Below are 23446 nucleotides of genomic sequence, written 5' to 3'. Positions count from 1 at the left end.
CTTGAGTCTGTGTTGGTGGGGTTGCTGTTATACAAACACAAACAAATAAATACACTATTCTTAAATCGTACAATTCGATCTCACAATCAATGGAACGGGGTAGGAGAAAACAGGTTTTTGAATCCATCACGAGAAATAACTTGAGGAAATGGTATATTTTAGCCAAAGGCCGTAACTTGTAATTAATCCAATAATGCTGTAAATTAAAAATATGGTTTAATCGCAAGGCGTTTAATGTGTATCAAATTTAAATAGATTGATTTGAACACGTGCGCATGAGAACTAAACGTTTAATTAATTCGATATATTTTTTCAACGTATTTTAATACAAAAATGTGTTTTACGTGTATTTATATTCATGTTTGTTTCAAATAAAATAAATATAAAACAACTTTGTTTTTAACCACTCATTTTTTAGTTTTTCAAGTTAATTTAGTTAAAAACAAAGTTGTTATATATTTATTTTACTATAATTTATTAATCACAAAGTTAGTGCATCAAACGTAAGTTTTAAAAAAAATATCTTGTTTATTTATTTAGCTTATAAATTAACATAAAAGGCATTATATGCAAAGTGGGAAAATAATGTAAATTTTCAATTTCTATTATAACATCTTTATAATTTTAAAAAAAAGATACTAGCTCTTGAGCTTGGAGAGTGACTTACACTGTTATAGTCATTTAGTAATTTTAATTTGTTTTTTTTCATATATACATAAGATATTTTTTTATTAAAAATAAAGAGAAAAACAGGTAATAGTAATACAGTTCTAATATACTAAATTAGAATGCTGTTTCTACACGGGTTCAAAGAAAATCCTTAAATTTGCTTTGAATTTATTTAGTTATCTATTAGTTTTAATAGTTTTTCGTTCATTGGGGAGATTATCATAATTTTTAACTCCTTTTTTTGCTTTGACTGTGACTTGTGTGGAATTTAGGAATTTTGATATTATTTTGGTATCTGATTGACTTATTCATCTCAAATTCGTTTATTTTTGCTTCCTTGTAAAATTGTATAATAGAATATTTATTTATTTTGTAAATAGTTTCTACTTTAATTTCTCTTTAAATTATTCACAAATGTTGCTTGTATTGAATGTTGAGGGTTTCTTTTAAATTACATAAAAATATTTCATTAGATATTTATAATGGATATTCTTAAAATATTGTAACTCTCTCAAGCGTGAAATCTAGTAGGATCATGTCTTAAATTTATCTATTTGACATACTAGAATTCGAATTCGCTTCATTAGTATGGTCCCCTCAATATAATGTATATATTAATCAAATTGAAAACATTCAAAAGAAATTTATAAGGAGCCTGGAATATCGTTTTGGTAACATTGAAAATGATTACGGCGCATCTTTGATCAATTTTAATATAGAATCACTACAAAAAAGGCGCCTTAGATATGATTTAATTTTTCTTTTCAAAATTCTCAATAACATAGTTGATTCGCCGTATCTTTTACAAAATATTGGTTTCCGTTGTCCTCTTCGCTATACTAGATTAAATTCCCTTTTTTATGTACCAACTTGTAAAAACAATTATACCTCGAATTCATTCATTAGACGCACCTGTAGAAATTATAACGGACTCAGTATTGATGTAGACATTTTTAACTGCACGTTGCATTTGTACAGAAAATTTCTTCATGGGGTCGATTATTTGGGATAGTTGCTGAATTGTACATCTTGAGTGGTTTATGCTATGCATATGTGCCGCATGTAATGTATATGTTTGTGTATGTTTTATATGTGCGTTCATGTGTGTGCGTGGATGGCTCGGAGTGTACATTCGGTATTTTTATTTATTTTAATTTATTACCTCCATGGAAAACGCAAATGTCAACAATTATCTTTTTTTCACTTAAAATTCTTATTTATTTTTTAATTTTTTTTCACATTTAATGTTTATATCTTTTTAATTTATGAAAACTTAATTGGTCTTTTTATGTTAAAAAATTGTTGTTTTTAATACTGATTTTGTATGACTGTATGTTTTCTAAATAAAAAAAAATAAAAAAAAAAAAAAAAAAATACTGTATTGTTAGTATTGAGTTCATTATTTAACCGGTAATTGTATGGGTGGACACTTGATGCTATTATTAACCTTGCGTCATTTCAAAATAGGTAGTAAATAAAATTTTACGCGCTAAAATTACGACTTTCAGAAGGCTGTTGATGTTGGTACAGAAAGGTATTACGTACGTAGAAAATTTCTTACGTACCTACAACTGCATTTGGCGAAGAATTTAGCCTACTTTCTGGCCTTTCTGCGTTCCTTGGCCGTTTCTGCGTTCCTTGGCCGTTTCGACACTCCTCAATTGTTCACAAACACAAAATATCAGCGAATATATCCAAACAGATTGAAAAACAAACGTGTACCATTTACATAGTGTCATTAATTTTGAATATGTTTTTTAAATTGACTTAAATTTACTGTCTTATATTTCACTTACATTTTCTTCTCATCGTTTCTTTGAATCCCTAAAAAAAAATATGTGTATATTTTTTTTTTTTTTTTTTGATGTTATTACTATTTTATTTTATTTTTACATCTGAGCATGTTTTTACAAATTTTCTTCATTTTTAATATTTTTTCCATTTGTAAATACTCACTACAAACTACAAATTTAAAAATATATTTTTTTAACTTAAATTTTAATTTTTAAACAACTTTCATTTATGTTTTTTTTTTCCTTCTCTTTTTTATACTTTCATAATTAACCTTACATATAATTGATTTATAATATGGAAACTTCACTGGTCCATTAGAGTTAAGTCTAATTGTATAAAACATGAAACTTTGTAACTGTACTGTATGTTTCCTAAATAAAAGAAAAAAAAAGAAAAAAAAAAGAAAAAAAATATTTGTCAGTTCAGTCTGTGAAAAAATAAAATGTATCGGCCATTTCGCAAAACAGCAAAAACACAGAAGTCGTTGATGCACCGAACTGTATATCAATATGAGTATGTACAAATGCTTGCAGACTGTCGGAATTTTCTCCCTGGGAAGTTGTTCATATTTAAATTTGTTGCAACAGAGAGAGAAAACACTTTTGAGAAGAGAATATGGGAGTCTAGGTATTTACAGGGCTATCTAAATATGAACAACTCCCTAGGGAGAAAATCCAGCCAGTATGCAAGCATTTGGACATACTCAAAACATTGTAGAAGAAGAAGTGTATAAAATTGAAAAATTGTTTTCAGGCGTTGCCTAGTATGTGAATTGGTTCAGCCGGATGAATCTCACCCAAATGATAAAGGTTTCAGCTCTTTTACTTCACAGAAGTCAACAGATGGAAGAATTGAGGAAATATGGATATTCAAACATAGGCAGAAGGCTGAATGTTACACAGTGTGTAAAGTGGCCACTTAAACCAGCCAATGAAAGGTTATAAGCCTTGTAAGTGCCTAGTCTCCCATATTCCCTTCTCAAAAATGTTTTCCCTCTCTTTTGCAACCAATTTAAATTTGATGATATACCATCCAAACTAATATTACATGGTACATGCGAAAGTGTGTTTGTTTTTGTTTCCTTCACGTCTCAACGGAGCGAAGGATAGCCGGGGAGGTGAGAAGTAAAATAGGCAACTTAGAGCCATGGCTTTTTTCTTGCTTTGCAGCCTCGTAACCCAGACAAACAGACGCGGGTCTACGTGGGAAGGGAGTGAGGGAGGTCGCAAAGGGAACATAGTTAATAAAGGCGAGGGGTGATTAAATATGTAATTATTAATTAAGTTGTTCTCATAATTTATTCTTTTGTGAATTTCTTTTAAATTCTAAATTATTCATATGACTGTCTTTGTTATTTACTTGGTGCAGGAGTTTTAGAGTGTGATTATGAAATGAGTGGTTACTATCTATCATATGATTCGTGGATTTCGAGAAATCATCATTGGTCAGGCAACGGCGGTGTTCGTTTGGCCTAGATTTTAGATTTCGCGCTGTTTGTCCAATAAAGACTTTTTGCATTCGCATGAGATTTGGTAAAAGCAAAACAAAGTTTTATTTTCATAATAATTTATAATGAAGTGTTACGAAGTGAATACTGATTCATTTAACAATATTATTTTATTTTATTAACACAAACGGCAAATCTGCCTTTTACAAACATTTAAAATACTAACATATTTGGCTTAATATATTTTTTTTTTTAAACTTAAATTTCCTTATACCCAAGACTTATATAAAAAATATTTTACCTAAAAATTATACAAGATTTATATTTAAAAAATTAACCTAAAAATTATACAGCATATTCAGTAGAAAGTTTAAATAATAAAACATTCTACAGTAAAACAACAAGAAAATCATAAGTACTGTTTCATACAGCTGGGCAAAGGGAACAAAAAACTGTGTATATCATGAAATGCATAAATAAATAAATATAATTATTATTCACCATCTTTGAAAAAGTTCAAAAGGTTTGTTCTATAGTAACAATACCCTACACTAAATATATCAGATACGTGGGAATAACTATTGCCGAGTTCATGAAGTCTATTTAATACGGCATTACAAGTATACACTGTCTTGTTATTCTTCCAGGCACCCTGAAGTTAATGAGAGATAATAGTTCAGGGCAATTCCATATTGAATTTACAATTTTGAATAAATTTAAAAGGTCTATAATTTTTCTTCTATCGTTAAGTTTTAACAAATATAATGTTTCTAGTAAAAAATCTATTTTAAAAATTCATAACTGATGACATTCTAAGTTTAAAATTTATATACCGTAAGAATTTTTTTTTGACTCTTTCAAGAGAATTTTGGTGACAGTTCTAGTAAGAAGTCCATATTGTAGAGTTATACTCTAACTGGCTTATCTCTAATGAAGTATACATCAACTTCAAAGTGCCTATGTTTTTGAATTCCTTAGTCACACGTAACATGAAGCCTAACATTTTTAGAGATTTACTAGTAATATTATTTATGTGCCTAAAAAAGAATAATTTTTGATCAAAAACGATACCCAGGTCGCGCACCTCAAACGTTGAGCCTAATTGCAAATTACCCATCAGATAATCAAATTTAATTGGATTTTTCATTGTAGAAAATATTACATACCTGTATTTAATAAAATTGAAAAACCATTTTCAAAGTTATTTTTGCATATTGTTTAAACCGATAACTTTTAATAATACGTGTAAATGCGCATTGCATCCTTTACTTCTGATTTCCACTTTGCCGTACAATTTGATAATTATTCACTACTGTAAAGTTAGATAATTTAAATCAATTAATTCACAAAATTATAATTGATTTAAATGTTTTGAGCGAAAGTCCCGACTGAATATTTTATAACCAACGGGAATAATAAATTGAACTCACTCCACCACATCAACTGTCGTTTTTCATTCGCAGATTTCTAACTATTAATTTTAACCTTGGTAACCAAAAAGGATAAATGATACTTTGTTAAATTTAATTTATTCCAATTTGATTGATAAACAACGCAGTTTATCCATTGAGTTCATTATGAAGCTTGCATATTTTAAAGAATGTTAGCTAGGTGGAAGATAATTTTGATCAATCTTGTTAGTAAAAATATTTTGGGAATTACTAAAAATATTTTTTTTTTGTAGAATAGTAAACAAACAAAACAACAAATTCCCACAAAGGCATGGCCTATTCGTGGGTATGTTTATCCATTTATGCTTTTTTCACTTAGTTCAAAACATCTTAAGAACTAATATAAACTTTTAATAATATTACAATTTTTTTATGAAAATTTCTCAATAACTTATTTTTTCAAATTAATTTTAAATATTTTGTTTTTTTCTATCTCCTTTATTTCTTCAGGTAACTCACTGTACAGTTTCAATCCCTTGGACAATGAGTTTTGAGCTTCTGTTTTTCTCCTCATTGGTAATCTCATCTTTTTTTTACCCCTTGTTTCATAAGAAATGTTTATGATTTTTTTGGTCCTATTATAAATAGACAGGTATTATATATTTGTTTTATATAAGATTGAGAAAAAAGAGTATTCTGTAAAATATTAGAGAGCCCTTTTTTATTTTTTAGTTATTAAAAAAGAAAATAAAAAAGAAAAACAACATACAAGTACTACTTATTAAAGAGCAACCAAATATGTATATCATAGAAAAAACAGTTAATATTTTTAGTTTTAATCAAGGATAGTGCGTGGCTTTTAAAAGAAGGAAAATTTTGAAAGTTTGAGATTAACGAAATATTATCAGTAAAAAAATAATCAAATTTTTTTGGGCCTATAAAATATGAATGTTTCTGTGCTAGCCTCGTTTTACAATGTGGTATTTCCTTCCAGCACACGATTCCTTTTTAGATCAACTTGATCTATTTTATTAATTAATTAATATACTATCAGAAAACAGTCGGCTATCGGGCCTTGATTGACATGGATCCCACAATTTATTTTTAATTATATTTTTGACGTGAATGCGAATAAATATTTTATGAATCGTACTCGGTGTCGAGTCAGGCCGTTTTGTCGAATATTGGAAATGGTTGTCGTGAGTGGAGGATGCGTTACAAAATGACGTCACAGCGCTGCACGTGAGGTTCTGAATTGGGGCTTGTGTGGGCACGGCGCGCGCTCAGATCAATTGCATCGCCGGAACGAGTAGGTCGATTTTAGTGATCGAGATGTTTACGGAGAGCTGAAAAAGTGAGGTATACGTAAATAATACAAGAAATATAAAGATTTCAATCTTGATTCCAATAAACCGAGAAATTATTGGCTGGTCCATTTCATGGTTATTTGACGTTTAATCACCAGTGTGGCCATTATACGAAGCAAATAGAGAGTGATTAATTTGGGGATTTTTTTTTTGCTTGCACCTAAACTTTGCTTCATTTATGGCAACACTGATAATTATGCAAAAGCTAAGTTATGCAAAAATGACCCAGCCTGCAATTTAAAATAAATGATATATCGATGTTATCGGGTGCAAGAAGGTCAATTCTATGTTCTGCTGAAAACAGCCAAACCGCTTTCGTCCAAATAACTGTATTAATCACCTTCTGAAAATGGTGTCGATCACAAAAAATAATTTTTAATTTGCAAAATATACCCACATCTCTAGAAAAATCTGATAGTTTTTAAAAATCATTAAAATTGGTCAAATACTTGGACTTTTGTTTGTAAAATAAAAAAAAAACTTTTGTATTCATTGTTTATCAAGTCAAAAACATTCTAACTGTTGTTTAGATTTGATAATTCACTCTTTTCACAAAAGTGCTATTATCTCAGTTTCATTTTTATAAAGCTGGCTGCTTTCTGCATAACAACGTTTAGTTTAAACAGAGGTCAAGTCAAGTTGTTACAGTTTGGTATTTGAGGATTATAATCAATTTTTTTAGTAAAAACAATACTATTTCTTAAAAAAATTATTTTATTTAAAAATATACGCGTGAAACAAATTTACGACTGTGATCGACCGTTGACAGACGTCTTACGCTTAGATCAGCTACATCTACGTCAAAATGAAAAGTTATTGTACCTCTACGCAAACAGCGCACTAAATTCGGCAAACGCGCATTTGCGGTCGCAGGCCCTACAGCATGGAATGCTCTCCCAGCAGAGGTCCGAAACTGTGAGAGTGAAGGGATGATTCGGAAGAAACTTAAAACCCACTTAGTCATGTGGTGACAAAGTACATTATTTTTCTTAAATTAAAAGCTTTATCTTAATGACCCCCGAGGGGGTGAAATCCAGTCTTTTGTCTATGCACATTTGGACAAACTCAAATATTGTAATGAAACCAACTAGTCCAAGAAGAAGTTTAAAAATTTAAAAATTGTTTTCAGGCGTTGCCTAGTTTGTGAAATAATTCAGTCAGATGAATCTCTTCACAACAATAAAGGTTTCAGCTCTTTAACTTCACTAAAATCAACAGATGGAAGAATTGAAGAAATGTGGATGTTCAAACATAGGCAAAATGGTGAATGTTACACAGTGTGTAAAGTGGCCACTTAAACCAGCCAATGACAGGTCATAAGCCCTGTAAATGCCTTGACTTCCATATTCCCTTATTTAAGGTATTCTCCATCCCTGTTGTAATTTGTTAAATTAAAAAGTTAAAATTAAATTTATGTTTTTATATAATCACTTTGTAAAGCGCCCTTGAGGTATTATATTACGAAAATGGCGCTATATAAGTTATCCATAATAATAATAAAAATGAGTGGCCACTTCACACGCTGTGTAACGTTTAACATTCTGCCTATGTACATAAAACATCAACGTACAGAGCATTATGATTATTTTTTTAATTTTCAGGGAAGAACAGTTTTTTTTTTATTCAACCGTTTCCCTCAAAATCGACCATTTTTATTATAACTTGTGCATTATTATCATCATTCTATCCCTCCCGAGAGAAGTTTTCCATTTCTGTTGAAAACTTTGTCGTTATGGATAACCTTCTTAGCATGTATTTCTTAATCACACTTGAATTTTTTAATCCCGGACTTTGATATAAACTTTGACAATTTCGTAATTAAAATGATTGAATTATGTACCGCGTAACAGCTCTGAGTTGAATTGGAATTCTGACAAGGCGTTATAATAAATTCAATAACTCGACAGCGTTACTTGAATTTATTACCAATTATAATTGCAATATTCATTACATTTAATGTAAAAATTCCTTTGATTGATAAAGTACTTTAAGGTGGATCATACCAAGCTACTTTTTTTATTTATTATGTATTTGAATTTTAAAATGTATTGCGTTACATGTACTAGGTGTTAACATAAGATTTCGCCGTATTTTTCCAAAATTAAAATTGAGCATCCAAAATTTTAAAAAAACCACAGGGTTAAACGTCATTTGAAAGGAAAGAAAAATTTCTGGTCTACAAGTAATTGTATTTTCTTTTAAGTTACATGAATTATTTTATTTGCTTAAAACCCTTCAAAGTGTAATGACAAGTAAAAAGGTGATTATTTTAGAGACCTCTTTTTATTCGCGTCCAATCAAGAAAATAAAGCTGTCAAAGCTGCTCGGAGTATTTGCGCAGTTTACGGAGAAGATGCAATGAATTATTGACTAATGGGTAGTAAAATAATGAAGGAGAATAAATTATTGACTAATTTGTTTTATTGTTTTTTGTTTTTGTTAATTTTTAATCTAATGTTACATCATCTCCGATCATTCATAGCATCTTCACCGTACACTGCGCAAATATCGCGAGCACCTTTGGCAGCCTTTTAACTCAATACACTCAAAATTTGTAAAATTAACAGTCTGGATAAAACAAAAACTAATAATACATATTTATTTGATGTAATAAGTTATATTTACTTATAAGTTATTAATTTAAAAAATACTTGGTACACTTCCACTTATATATTTTGACCAATTAGCGCTTTCACCCTCTAATGGGCATCTAAGCGCTAATTGGTTAAAATAAATAAGTGCAAGTGTACCAAGTATTTTTTAAATTAATAACTTATATGTAAATATAAGTTATTTCATCATTACAATGGAATTCCATTAAGAATTGTCAGTAAATAATTTTAATGAAACATATTTATTGATTTATCTAGACGCCCAATGGGCATTTGTAAGGACATATTATGCATAGAAAATTGTTATAAAGGAAAGTAGAAAGACACAATGGTATAATGTAGACTTGGTGGGAGTGGAAGCGGGAGAGAGGTGTTTATAATTTAATTTAATTCAGTGATCGTTTGAAAGAAGACAACTTGTTATCAAAGAAATCAAGACTGGTATGTTTGTTGGCAGACCTAAGAATTCTGGGCATAGGGAAATTAAAACCATAGTTTATTCTATGGTTATCGGTATGAAAAGGTAAGTTTTGTCTGAGGTTTCTAGTTGGGATATTTAATTTTATTAGCTCATAGTACATATATACACGTGTGAAATATACACTCTTATATATTCATATACACACAATAACACACCCTTACCCTTACAAACACATAATACTTTCGGGTTTCTGGCATAAGTTGGTAACCACATTTTACTGGTCGTGCAAAATCGCGCTTTTACAGTTACAAGCTCATCTCAAATCAACAATTCAAATAAATCTGCAAACTGAATATTGTAGAATATACTTTTTTGTATTTATAATATACAGAATATGTTTATTTACTTTTTATATGAAGAGTATTTGATGCCATTTATAAAGACATCTCATTGTTCGAAAGTAAGTAGTTGCCAACTTGTGCCAGAAAAGTTATCACTATACCAGCCCTTTGGTCTCTTTATAGACCGCGTTCCTTTGTTATTGATGTCTTTATGGTGAAAATGATATGAACTAAAATATGTACTCCAAAATTTTGCTCTTATGTAGACGGATGTCTTTTGTGCAATACTGTTGCTCTTGCAGAATAAAATGTATTATATTGAATACAAAATGCTGAATAGCTTATTGTGTCGATGTTCTGTATTTGAGGTAAAATCATATGGCGCGTGTGTGTTATCGATTAATGGACTTTTACATCTACAACTCTATATGCAAAATCATTACGCCATTTACCTGTGGGAGTAGGCAAAGATAATAGTGCACTACATCAATGCATATAGACCTCGCTTCCTCTTCATTCATACATCTTCTCAAGCACACACGACGATTGTTCCGTCTTTTGACATGTCCATCTTAAGGTATTTCTTCTTCTTCGGTTTTCTCTAGGACTGCGTCTTGTTATTGCTCGAAGCCTGTTCCTAGGATGCGGAGGTTCACCTGTCCCGCCATCTTTTTGGTGGTCTAGTGGGGAGTGGTGAATATAGTACACCTGGCACTATATTCACCACTCTTTCTGAATCTGCTCTCTCCACGTGCTCTCTTCAGAAACGTCTTCTTGATCTTCCCCATCGTACAACATCTTCGACATCGCGAATCCTTTTTATTTCGGAGTGTCTTACTCTGCATCGGATTATCATTCTAGCAATGGGTAGGAGAGTTTTCATTTCACTCTTTTTTAGGAGGCTCATTGTTCTTGTGGTGTCGGCCCTTGTTTCAATGCCGTATGTCATGATAGGTCTAATGCTGGTTTTATAAACCCTTACCATATACTTAAGGTATTTGTTGAATTAAATTTTTCCACATCTTTTTCCGTCTTTCTCGTCTTCTGCATCAATCAACTTTCGGATCGTACGCCCTAATCAACGCAGCCCTCTTTTCTTAATTTTGTCGATAATGATTGACTTAGCCTTACATACACGAACCTCGACATTTGTGCACCTAGCATGCATAGCTTTACCACACTCGCCTTTCGGCAGCATTATTATGTACATGTTTACTATTACGAGAACGTGTATGTTCTCTTATTTTTAAAGTAGATCATTATTGAAAATAGGCTGAAAGTCTGATAAATCTAATATTTCTGTAACATAAAACTGAAAGGCATGAAGTCACATTTTTTGCAAAATTGACTTATGAATGTCATTTTGTTCATATATGCTGATTCTATTTATGCCAAAAATATTGGAGTCCTCCGGTATACCTCAAGTGAAAAAGTTTGTTCTAAAACACTAGTAGTGCAGTAATAATAATCTTGATTTCAATAAAATTCAACGGTTTACTGGTATTAAAGAAGTGGATACCGAATAAATTCCACAATTTTTATAACAAACTACTTCTGATGCAGCGAGGAATTTAAGTCTTATTGTCAAAATCAAACTTCTTCTGCTTCTTCTTCTGCAGCCTTATTCTCACCACTGCTGGATAAAGGCCTCTTCCAAACGTCTCCATTTCTTCCTATCACCCGCTTTCATCATCCATGTTTTACCGGCAATGGAGGCAATGTCGTCGACCCATCTTTTCTGTGGCCTTCCAACACTTCTTTTGTTTGCCCATGGTCTCCACTTTATTATTCTGCCATCATTTTGTTTCGCCAGGTGTCCTGCCCACTGCCATTTCAATTTCGCTGCACGATCCATGATATCCACGACTCCGGTTCGGCGCCTTATTTCTTCATTTCTTATTCTGTCTCTTAGACATACACCAAGCATCTGTCTTAAATCAAACATACTTAACTATTGTGTTATTTCTTTTGCCGTTAATTTTATTATTTTACTTTGCTTTTTTCACATACTGTTTACTTTCAATTACTGTTCGATTGCTATTGATATAATGTCATTTAATTTATATTTACCCGTTATTTTCATAAATTCATGTTTAATTCAATGTTTTTGCATAACGAATATTTTATACATACATTGTTTTTCATTAAATATTCTCCATTACTTTTTATAATAAAGTCCTAGGAGGAATTTGGGCCCGGGCCGGGCGGTTAGAACAAAAAACATTGAAGTCCCATAGTCATTTGATAATATATACTTTAAATGTTTTTTTCATAAATATTCTTATCAAAAGCCTACAAATTCAAAAAAACAGCAATAAATTGTGTTTTCACTTCGAAAGATACATTTAAAACAGTTTTACAGCTTCAAACCGCTCCCCTGAACAATTGACTTAATGTGACTTCCAGCATTTCAGCTTACGGTACAGATTTTACGAGTAATCTTAATAGTAATTCCGTAAAGAGGAAGTAAACTGAAAGTTGGTTTAAGAGTAAATATCCTTCAGACGAGCATCATAAGATAACAAAAAACAATTTTAATGGATGTATTCTTCTATAGCTGAATTTTTACAGGTTCCAACTTAGTCTCAAATCCACCACAGAGTAAGGAAAATAAAATAAACCAATTAACAAAAAGAATGGAACCTAGTTGTGGTCACGTGGAAGTGTTGTGGATTCAGGAATTTAAACTCCGAGGTTCTCTCTCTCTCTCCGATGGCGCTACAGCCCATATCGAGCTTTGGCCTCCTGCAACTTTCGCCTCCAGCTCTGTCGGTCCTCAGCCGCCGTTTTCCAATTTGCCACCTGGAGAAACTGCAATGCATCCTTTCTCACTTCATCCTCCCATCTCATCCTGGGTCTTCCCACTGATCTCTTTCCTCCCGGGTGTTCGCTCATTATTGTTTTAGGGACACGTGAGTCAGGCATTCGCTGTACATGTCCGGCTCATCGTAATCGAAGCATCTTCATATGTGCCGAGATGCTCGAGGCCTGGTATATATTGTACAGTTCTTCACTTTACCAAATTGGCCACTGATTATTCTCTCTCACTGGTCCGCAGATTTTTCTGAGTACTTTTCGTTCAAAAGTGTCCAGCATTTAAGCCATCTTTACTGTCAGTGTTAGCGCCTCACACCCATATGCCAATACAGTACGTATAATTGTTTTGTATATGGTTATTTTGGTTTTCCTATAGACGTTACGTGATTTGAACACTGGCAGCAAAGAAAAGTATGTTTTTTTGGCTGCTGTGATTCTTTTTGAGGTTTAAATTCCACTATGCCGCAAGTCGATTCTCATTTTGCCAACAAAAATTACGAACTTTATCAAATATTCTGAATATGAAAATGTTTGGAAGAACCAAAAAGAAAAAAAAACATTTGATTACGCAAAGGTTTTCACCCTACAAATGCCTTGACATACAAACTTCCTTTTCAAAAATGTTTTTCCTAACTTTTGTTTGCTTTCAGTTTTTTAAATTTTACTTAGAAGTTGCAATATAATATTCCATGAATCATTTCTATAGCTGTTGGAATTAAAGTATGCTTTATTTTTGTATTTTTTTTCAGTACGCTATCATTTTATTTCTTGAAAAAAATAATAACAATCATAAACGGGATTAAAGACTTAGTAAAAAATTGAAGCCAATGTATTTTTAGTCGATTTATTTCGTATTGCTTTTTACAAATTTATATAAAAATATATATACTTGAAGAATGAAATGAAGAATATACAGAATACTACTATACATAAACAAAAAAAACATAAAACTATACATACAAAATACATATATATATATTAAAGGAACGAAAAAAATATATAAAAAATAGTATGGATAATATATATGTTATAAAGATTTGTGGTAATATGGTGATTTATATTCTAGTGAATATATATGTACAATTCTCTTAAATCTAATTTATACATCAGTCGGCGTGGGTGGGCAGGGGTGTGAAATTAGGGTATCGGGCTTAGGGTTCACCAGTGGGCTCCATGATGGGCGCCATGAGAAGCGGCGGCGACGGCAGCGAGGTGGGCAGCCCTGGCGTGGGCGACCTCGGGGGTCTCCTGGGGAACGACGGGGTGGACGCCATGTCCCCAGTGTCCCCAAGCGGGGGCGGCGGGGGCCCAGTGTCCGTGGGACCCGGCAGCTGCCTTGGCGGCGAAATGGGCAGCCTTGGCGTGGGCGACCTCGGGGGTGTCGATCACGTTTCCGTCATGTCCCAAAGGCGCGGCTCCATGGGCCCAGCCACCGTGTCCGGCCCAAGCGCCCCCGTGTCCGGCCCAAGCTCCACCGTGTCCGGCCCAGGCGCCCCCGTGTCCGGCCCAGGCGCCTCCGTGTCCGGCCCACGCGCCGTGGTCTCCGCCCCACGCGCCATGGTCCCACTGCCCATGGTCCTGGCTCTCGGCCAGGCCTTCTCCCTTCCATTGGCCGTCGTTGTGGTCATCCCACCCGTGGGCGGACACCAGAGCGGCCATGCACAAGAAAGTGGCGAAGAACTGTCAATGAAATCAACAATATTAATGAATTTCTATAAGTACCATATCGTCGCTTCAGTTTGTCTTTATCCAACAGACCATTTTTAACGAAATTTAGTAAAGTTTACTGAGGAGTTCTGAGAAATCCATAATTTATAAAATCCAAATGAAAAATATTTATTTTTTAAATTGTTCTGGGGGTTTATTAACGAATTTTGTCTTTAGTTGTGGTCATTATTTATGCTAATTTCGTAAAAAAAAATCTGAAAAAACTCAATTTCTGCAGATTTCTGTTTTGGTCTGTTAGACAAAAACGAACTGAAGCGACGATGTGTATGCAAATTTTCTTAATCTTATTTAAACAGTAGTCTTTTATACGGTCCTGATATTAAAGTTTTAGCTTATAAGGTTATTACAAAAAGATTAATGTGCTGGCTGCGATGGTTGATGTGTGGTTTAGTGATTGTATTGTAGATGATTTGGCGCGAACCCTTATCAACAACTGTTTCTTTCCAAAATTAAAAAAAAAAAAATTCTCTGCAATCTTTTTCGTCGACACCTTAGTGTTCTGATGAAATGTAAATTTCAGGTTCAGAAATTTTGATAATAAATTTACAGTTCAATGATTATTTGATATATGTAAGTTAATATTAGGACATTTATTTATTATAATAGTTGTTCTATTTTAAGACCAAATAAAAAAATATTTTAAAACATAACGATACGGTCCCAAATAGGCTAATAAATGACTGTTTATGTTAACTGTGACTGTTACTACTGACATATTGTAAAATAATTTTAAAATGTGTTCACTAAGAAAAAAAAGTATAGTTTACTATTAAAAAATCTATTATTTATATATGCAATACGTAAACACAGGGAAATATGTGGAAATCGCTAAAAAATGCTTCATCTGTAGTCACAATTAATAGTCTTACTAGCAATTCAAAAGGAAATGCCTATAATATGAAGAAGAAAAAAAATAAGAGTATTTTTTCTCTCATTTACTTAAACATTATTAATTTTAATTGATGTTACCGTGCGCGATTTGCATATAAATTTGTATGGGTGAACTGAGTGAATAATATTATTTCCTGTCGAACGCATACTTATTATTAAAAAAATAGTCTAAGATAAACGAAACTGTATATTTCTGAAGACTTTTTTTCATTTTTCAATATTTTACCCAACTAATAAACTTTTTTTTTTTAATTTCACTACAATAACTAAGTTTTTTTTTAAATTTAAAATGAAGTGTTTTGTGATTCAATCAATAATATTAAGTCAATTACGTTCAAAGATTTTCTTTAAAATATGTACAATTATTATTTACGTCAAAACAAATTTAGGAAGCGCTTTACATAAAATAACTAGCTACATAATAAAAGCAACAATATTTTAAGCTTGTCTAAATTTTTGTAGACGAGAACTAAGTTCAACCCTCTTTGGAATTACCAATTTTAATACATGACAACAAAGATGAAGAACATTTTATAGATCAGACCATAGATGTATAGGCATAAACCAGCCAATGATAGGTCTTAAGCTCTCTAAATACCTTGACTTCTGCATTCCGTTATATAAAATGTTCTTTATACATATTCATATGATTTTCTAAAAGAAACATGGTTTTTATGAAACAATTTGTTTTTTAAATAAAATTATAACGGTACAAAAATAAACTACCTTTGCAGTAGTAATCATGATTAAAGAACCTTTTTTCAAAAGAAAATAGCCAGCTTAGCCTCTATTTTAAAGGCTTATCAGAACCCATAAATTTGTCAATAGGAAGTTAACAGAATAATCTTCAATTGTCTATAAAATTAAAATCGACTTGTCGGTACGTTTTTTTTTATTCAAGTTAAATTAATTTTAGAACATGTTTAATAACGTTTTACGCACGAAGATACCGCAAATTTTCATACAAATACACATTTTATACTGACAATGAAGAACTTTTTTTTTTACTTTTTAATAGACTAATATACTAAGCCAATTCATTTATTTTAATTTTTATGTATCGTATTAACATCGCAATGATTTTTTAAAGTTTTGTATTTCTGAAATCACTCCACGTGTGACGTTTCAAGTTGTCTTCCGCTTCTTCTATCAGTTCTGCCGATTAGTCCGTTGTCGGTAAGTAACTCGGATATCTTCCACAACTCACTTAACATTAGTTGATACATATGAACTAGTGGCGTTGTTCAAAGTAATTCATTTTTATAAAAATATTCGTACGTTTTCAAGAAACTTTGCCTCATACTTTAATGCTGTAATTTATACCGCGCGTAAGAAAACACTTTTTGTAGACAATTTCCCGTTGGGCTAAAGTTCGAAATATTGAAGAAAATTATTCAAAATAGACCTCGACACTCAGACCAATTGAGAAAATATCTTTATTTTATTTTTTCTTCAACAGCTGGCCGTCTAAACAACTGCTTCACGGCGCCAGCGCCTGTCATGTCTACCCTAAAATGTACTTGTGTTTTCGTCAGGACACTGATTGCAATATATAAAAATTGACAGGTGTTAACAAAACATGATTTTCGATGAAAAAAAATACTTGAATAAATAAACAATAAAAAAGGTTTAACTGACCATTGGGTTCATGATGCTGTTTCTACGTCGAACTGGAGAGCTGAACAAAGCCTTTTCTGATGAAAACTGCTTCTGTGCTTTCAATAGAGCTTACTAACTGTTTTATACTTTGCTCCAAGGACCAATCTGTCGCCAAGAGGGGCGGCATATTGCTCTGATAGTCCACAATCCAGTTTCAGGTTATTTAGATACCAACTTGTCGCCTACTTAATCTTTCTAAGGCTTTGTACGTTTACTCTAGAGCCTAAAACATTGTTTCTCAACCAATTAAAGGGGCAGTGTTTAATGTTTATTGTGGGAGTTCTGCTTTAACTCAAATAAAATAGAGAAATATCACTTTTTTTTAATTTTTAAAGTAATAAAATACTTTCCACTAATTTTTTTTTGAATTCCCGCAAAAACGTCATGCCATTGGCTTCGCCTCTAATACGTAACGGTTCATTTTTATTTGTTCCCGGCAATTGAAATGTACTTAGAACATTGAACTTGACGTCACAACAACTAAGAAACGTTTTAATGCATAGATTTAAAAATAAATTTAATAAAAATACGTTGCCAGAAAAACGCGACATGTTTGGTCTTGACAGTTATGACGTCAAGACTCGTGATAATGTTCTAAACAAATTTGAATGATCAGGAACAAATAAACATGAATCGTGACGTATTAGGGGCGTAGCCAATGGAATGACCGTTTGTACGGGAATTTTTAATTATAAATTAAAAAATATTTTTTACGCTGCTAATAATGAGCAAATTTTTTTTTGCTGGACAGTATTTCTTAGATTTTTATTACTTTAAAAATGTTATAAAAAAATGATATTTCCCTATTGAAATATATGCGTTTTTATGATTTACCCGAATATTTCATTTTGAGGGCTATTTTCAACGAGTTGTAAATAACTTACTATAAAAAACGGGAATCAAGTTGAGGTAGAGTGGGATTTGAACTATTGACCTTTGAGCCGTGAGTCCGAGAACCTAGCCACGGGACTGCTACCCGATTACAGTTTGTGTACAAATGTTGAGAAACATTGGTCAAGAGAACGGCAATTGTTGCACGTATTTTGACAGCTACTCGCCGTGACGTAATGCCGCGTCGATGGACAGTTTTTTAACTTTGTTTATGTTATCACAATTTCACGGCCACCAACCATGTGATACGTGAAAAAAATTGTTATCGTTTCTGCATTTCCGGTAAGACCGTTTTAACAAACATTACATGTGTTTAAATATACTTACATATTCTAAATCTTATTTTTAATATTTAGTTTTAATTTTTGCTTTGCGGATATATAAATATTTTATTTATGTTGTTTTATTTTTGGTTTTTTTGTTTTTTTGGTTGCATTTATGAGGACCCACTAAATTAAAATTTTACTCTCTAAAGTTTAAAACATATTCAAATATGTGTTTATTATTCAATTTAGATGTATTTTTTTTTCTCCGAAATGATTACAGAACTTTTTTAAAGCGTTTTTTATTTTTTAATTTATTTTCTTTTATTTAGGAAACATACAGCACAGTTACATGGTTTTATATTTTACACAGTTAGACTTAACTCAAACGGACCAGTGAAGTTTCCATATTATTAAGTAATTATATGTAAGGTTATTAAATAAAGTACAAAAAAGAGAAAGAAAAAAAAAACAAAAGTTAAAGTTGTTCAAATATTCGAATTAAAGTAAAAAAAGTTCTTTTGAAGTTTGTAGTTTGCAGTTAGTATTTACAAACGAAAAAATATTAAAAATTAAGAAAATGAAGTAATTAAAAGTTAAGAATTAAAATAAAAAATTAAAAACATGCTCAGATCTAAAAATAAAATAAATCAGTATAAAATTTTTCAAAAAGAAAAAACATAAAAATACACATCCATATTTTAAGGGATTCAAAGAAACGATGAGAAGAATCTTTAAGTGAAATATAAGACAATAAATTTAAGTCAATTTAAAAAACATCTTCAAAATTAATGACACATTATAGTAAGAGCAGCAATATATTGATTTTATATACATCTACAATATGAGTAATTAAAAGTAGTTTAAAAGTTTGAAAACATGTCAATGCAGCAGAGAGAGCCTTGAAATTCTTTTTGGAAGCCACCAGATCTGTATATCCGACAGGATCTATAACAGGGCCACGGATAGTAGCAAGAAGCTACGTTCGGTAATCATAAAGAGGGAGAAAGGGACAAGTTTTGTAATCATTTCGGCGAACTGATCATGTCCAATCAGTTCAACCCTAGTCAGTGAAGAATTCAATTCCCTCTTTCCTCAATTCAATAATGTGCATATTATGTACTTTTAGATAACCTTCTTCCAACAAAAAGATGCTTAGGCTACTAAATTACAGATGGCTCCTTCAGGCAGCTTTTCACGTTCGGCAACGAGAAACTTTTCCGTGTATGTGGGCACCGCCAAGTAGATTTATGTCCTCAGATGCGGTGTGCGGTATTTATTTTTTTATTTTTTATTTATTTCTTAAGTTAGCTTATATTAAAACTAATATAAACTATTATGTACATTTACATCATCTATATATATTTACATTTCCTTACAGTAACTTATACATTTATTTTTAAATTCTTTCAGACACTTTTCATTCTTCATACATTCAGGCATCTCATCATACATTTTTAAACCCTTATACATCAAACAATTTTGCGACTCAGCTCTTTTCAATAATGGTAGTCTCATTTTATCCTTTTGTCTAGTAGCATATTCATGACAATTTTTGTTTAAGACAACTTTATCCTTAAAATATTTTGGTAATTTATCGTGAAAAAATTTATGTATAAATATCAACATATTAAATTGAAGTCTCCTTCTTACAGATAACCATTTTAGTTCATCTCTCATTTTTTATGTAGTGGGCAAGTTGTATTTTACGTTAACGAGAACCCCTTATTTTACCATTTTAAATTAACTAGGTCCCATAAAATATTTTCGAGTAATAAAAATATTTTTTTGTAGGTAGGTACTTATTAGTAGCATAAAAAATATTTTTAAATTTATCATTTTAGATTTTCGCGAAAACGGTTCATTGCATTACCCACGCCCCTAATACGTCACCATTTGGTTAAAAAAATATTTGTTTGTGTCCGTTTAAATTGAAATAGAACACCGTCACAAATCTTGACGTCACTATTGTCAAAGCCAAGCATGTCCCGTTTTTGTAGAAATATTTTTTTTAATAATTTTATTTTAAAACTTATACATAAAAACTAAAAACATTTATTCACAATATCTATATTGCTTTTAAAAATACAATTAATTTCTATAAATATATTTTACATATTTTTATCGGTGTCCGTACTATGTGATATTTCCCCATTCTGAAATAAAGAACTGCGTAAGTCTGTTTGTTCATATGAGGCGGTCGCCAAGTACTAAATTCACAAGTCCGCGCATTTGCAAATTAAGGTATTAAGTAGCTCTGTGGAAACAATTCTATCAAACCAATCCATGTTTATTTTTTATATTTGGTGACTGTTTTATAATAAATTGAACACTTAATTCGGTTGACGCGATGGTATCATAGTATGATAAGATGGTATCACTCACTTAAAAGGTTGCAAAAATTCCTACCCTTTAATAATAAATGCACTCTTGTACAAGAATTACTACCACCCATTTGAGATTACGCTGATGTTTCCATGGCTGATTTAAGCTGTGAGCAACTCGATAAACTTAAACGCCTTCAGAATACATGCAAAAGGTACATTTTTGGTCGGAGAAAATATGACCACATTTCTGACTATCGTAGGCAACTGAAATGGCTTAAAATTAGACAGCGGAGAGACTATCACGCTTTCTTACTTCTGTTTAATGTACTTAATAGTCCTAACGCTCCTATATACCTGCATGAAAATTTTTAACGCTTTTCAGTTCGTGGTTTACCTCTTCGTTCTAATTCTTAAGAAACTCTCTTAATACCCATCCACAATTCCTCTTTCTTCTCTAACTCAAATAGTGTCCATGATGCTCGACTGTGGAATCATCTCCCATCCACCATCAAAGCTGTTACTACATTATCTCTGTTTAAATCACGTCTGAAAAAACACCTTTTTTCTCTTCCTTAATCTCTCCTTCTTTCTTTTTTTTCTTTTTTCCCATTAAGTAATAGTTTTGACTTAAGGTAATTTATAAACAAATACGTTTATTTATTTATTTATTAACGAACATTGTCCATGTATTCAATTTATAAGGTTTAAATATTACAATAAAAGAATAGTTTAAAAACATTTTTAAAAAAAGTAAGAAGCATTGACAAACATAAAGGTCATCGAGACAAGATCTGGACTATTTATTTAGTGCTCGTTTAAATCGTTGTAAACTTAAACCAAAAAAATCCAGTTCTTGTCTTGAGTTAACAATACGACAAAGGCGGGTCATTTGAGAATTGAAGCCATAGTTTGTTCTATGCTGAACGATGAACAGTACTTCATTGTTTCTCAATCTACGAGTCGGAATATTGAATTTGACTTATATATATATTTTTTTTTTTATTTAAATTTTATTGATAAACCCTTACGGGTTACATACATTTAACAAAATGTTTTCACTTTTAAAATTCAAATTCTACTGTTAATAATAATATTTTTAACATCTTTTGTAAAGGTTGCCTGAGTCTTTTGTTTAGTTTTGCCTGGTAGTTTATTGTATAATTTCAGTCCATGGTTTATAAGTCTCGATTGTCCTTTTCTCGTTTTAAAAGATTGTATATGATATTTTTCTGAAATTCTCGTATTGTGTTCATGTTTACTACAATTTTTTTCAAGTTTTAATTCTTCGTCTACAATTACATCAGTGGCTAATTTATGAATAAATTTTAAAGATTCTAGTTTAAAGAGTTCAGTTACGTTTAATTGTTTAGTTTGTTCAAAAAGTTCTTTAGTTGCTGTTAGATAGGGAAGGTCATATACTAACTTTAATATTTTATTTTGCTGTCTTTGTAGTCTGTTTATGTCATTTTGATATCCTGTTCCCCATAGTAGTTTCATATAACATATTTTAGTTTTAACATATGCTTCATACATTAATTTTTTTTCCTTTATTGGAACAAAGTTTTTGATTTTAAAAAATAGACTCGATAAAGTTGCCACTTTGCTAATTAAATTGTTGATATGAATTGTCCATGTCAATTGTCTGTCTATTGTTAGTCCTAAATATTTAACATGTTCAATTTCAGTTAGTCGTTCATTATTTATGTAAGCATCTACTTTGTGACATTTTTTTCTAGATTCAAAATGGATAATATTGCATTTTTTTTCATTAAGTGTAAGTAAGTTTGTGTTTGTCCATTTAGTCAATATAGTAAGGTCTTCGTTTATGTCATTGTTTGTTAATACGTCTGTTTGATTTTTATAAAAAAGTCCAATGTCGTCGGCATACATAATAATTTTCCCTTTAAAATTATACAGTGATAAGTCATTAATATATAAAATATATAACAGTGGACCCAAAATAGATCCTTGTGGGACTCCAAAATTTACTGTTTGTATTTTACTTTTTTTTTCATTTACAAAGGTATACTGCTTCCGATTAGTTAAGTATGATTTTAATAGTTTGTATTCTTGAGATTTTACTCCTATATCATTTAATTTTTTTATCATGGTCTCAATGTGAACCGTATCAAAAGCTTTTTTAAAATCTAATATTAATCCTGTGGTTGGAATTTTAGCATCCATATTTGTTTGAATATAATTAATCAAATTTACTAGAGCGGTTCCAGTTCCTTTTTTTTCTTGAAAACCATGTTGGTTTAAGCATATTATATTAAGATTTTTAATATGTCCCATTAATCGTTTATGAATACATTTTTCAAAGATTTTATTAAATACAGTTAAATTTGCTATAGGTCTATAGTTACTAGGTTCCGTTCGATCTCCACCTTTAAATATAGGAGTTATTCTTGCAGTCTTTAGTTCTTCCGGGTAGATTCCTAACTTTATATGCATGTTAATTAATTTTGATACGACCGGGCTTAAAATATCTTTGAGATTTTTTATGAGTGAAGGTTTAATTTTATCATATCCTGGCGATGCATTTTTTTTAAGATTGTCAATTATTTTACACACTTCTTTTGTCGTTGTTGGTCTAAGAAAAAAGGTACTATTTATTTTTCTTCTTCGTTTTTCTGATATGTTTAGACATGGTCCATCTAATTTACTTGCAAGTCTTTGGCCTACATTGGAGTAATATTCATTGATAATGTTTGATATTTCTTCTTCATCATTTGTGAAAATCCCATCTTTTACATTCATTTCTTTTATACTAGCTGACTGCAATTTTTCTCCAGACTTGATATTTTTATTATTTTCCAAAGTTTATT

General features: G+C 31.2%; 1 protein-coding gene across 1 annotated transcript; it reads right to left on the bottom strand.

The window, feature by feature from the left end:
• Positions 1-13689: 13689 nt before the first annotated feature.
• On the bottom strand, positions 13690-17190 carry LOC148285639 (uncharacterized). Its single transcript, XM_088242649.1, has 2 exons — positions 17117-17190; positions 13690-14539 (listed from the first exon to the last, which is right to left on the bottom strand). Exons 1-2 carry the CDS (start codon positions 17126-17128, stop codon positions 14018-14020), a joined length of 534 nt encoding a protein of 177 aa, XP_088098775.1. The 5' UTR covers positions 17129-17190; the 3' UTR covers positions 13690-14017.
• Positions 17191-23446: the final 6256 nt, after the last annotated feature.

This window comes from Micrasema longulum, unplaced genomic scaffold, assembly GCF_059751315.1.
Source record: "Micrasema longulum isolate JH-2025_06_02 unplaced genomic scaffold, ASM5975131v1 h1tg000018l, whole genome shotgun sequence".
Lineage (NCBI taxonomy): Eukaryota > Metazoa > Arthropoda > Insecta > Trichoptera > Brachycentridae > Micrasema > Micrasema longulum.
This window is presented reverse-complemented; position numbering and strand designations above follow the sequence as displayed.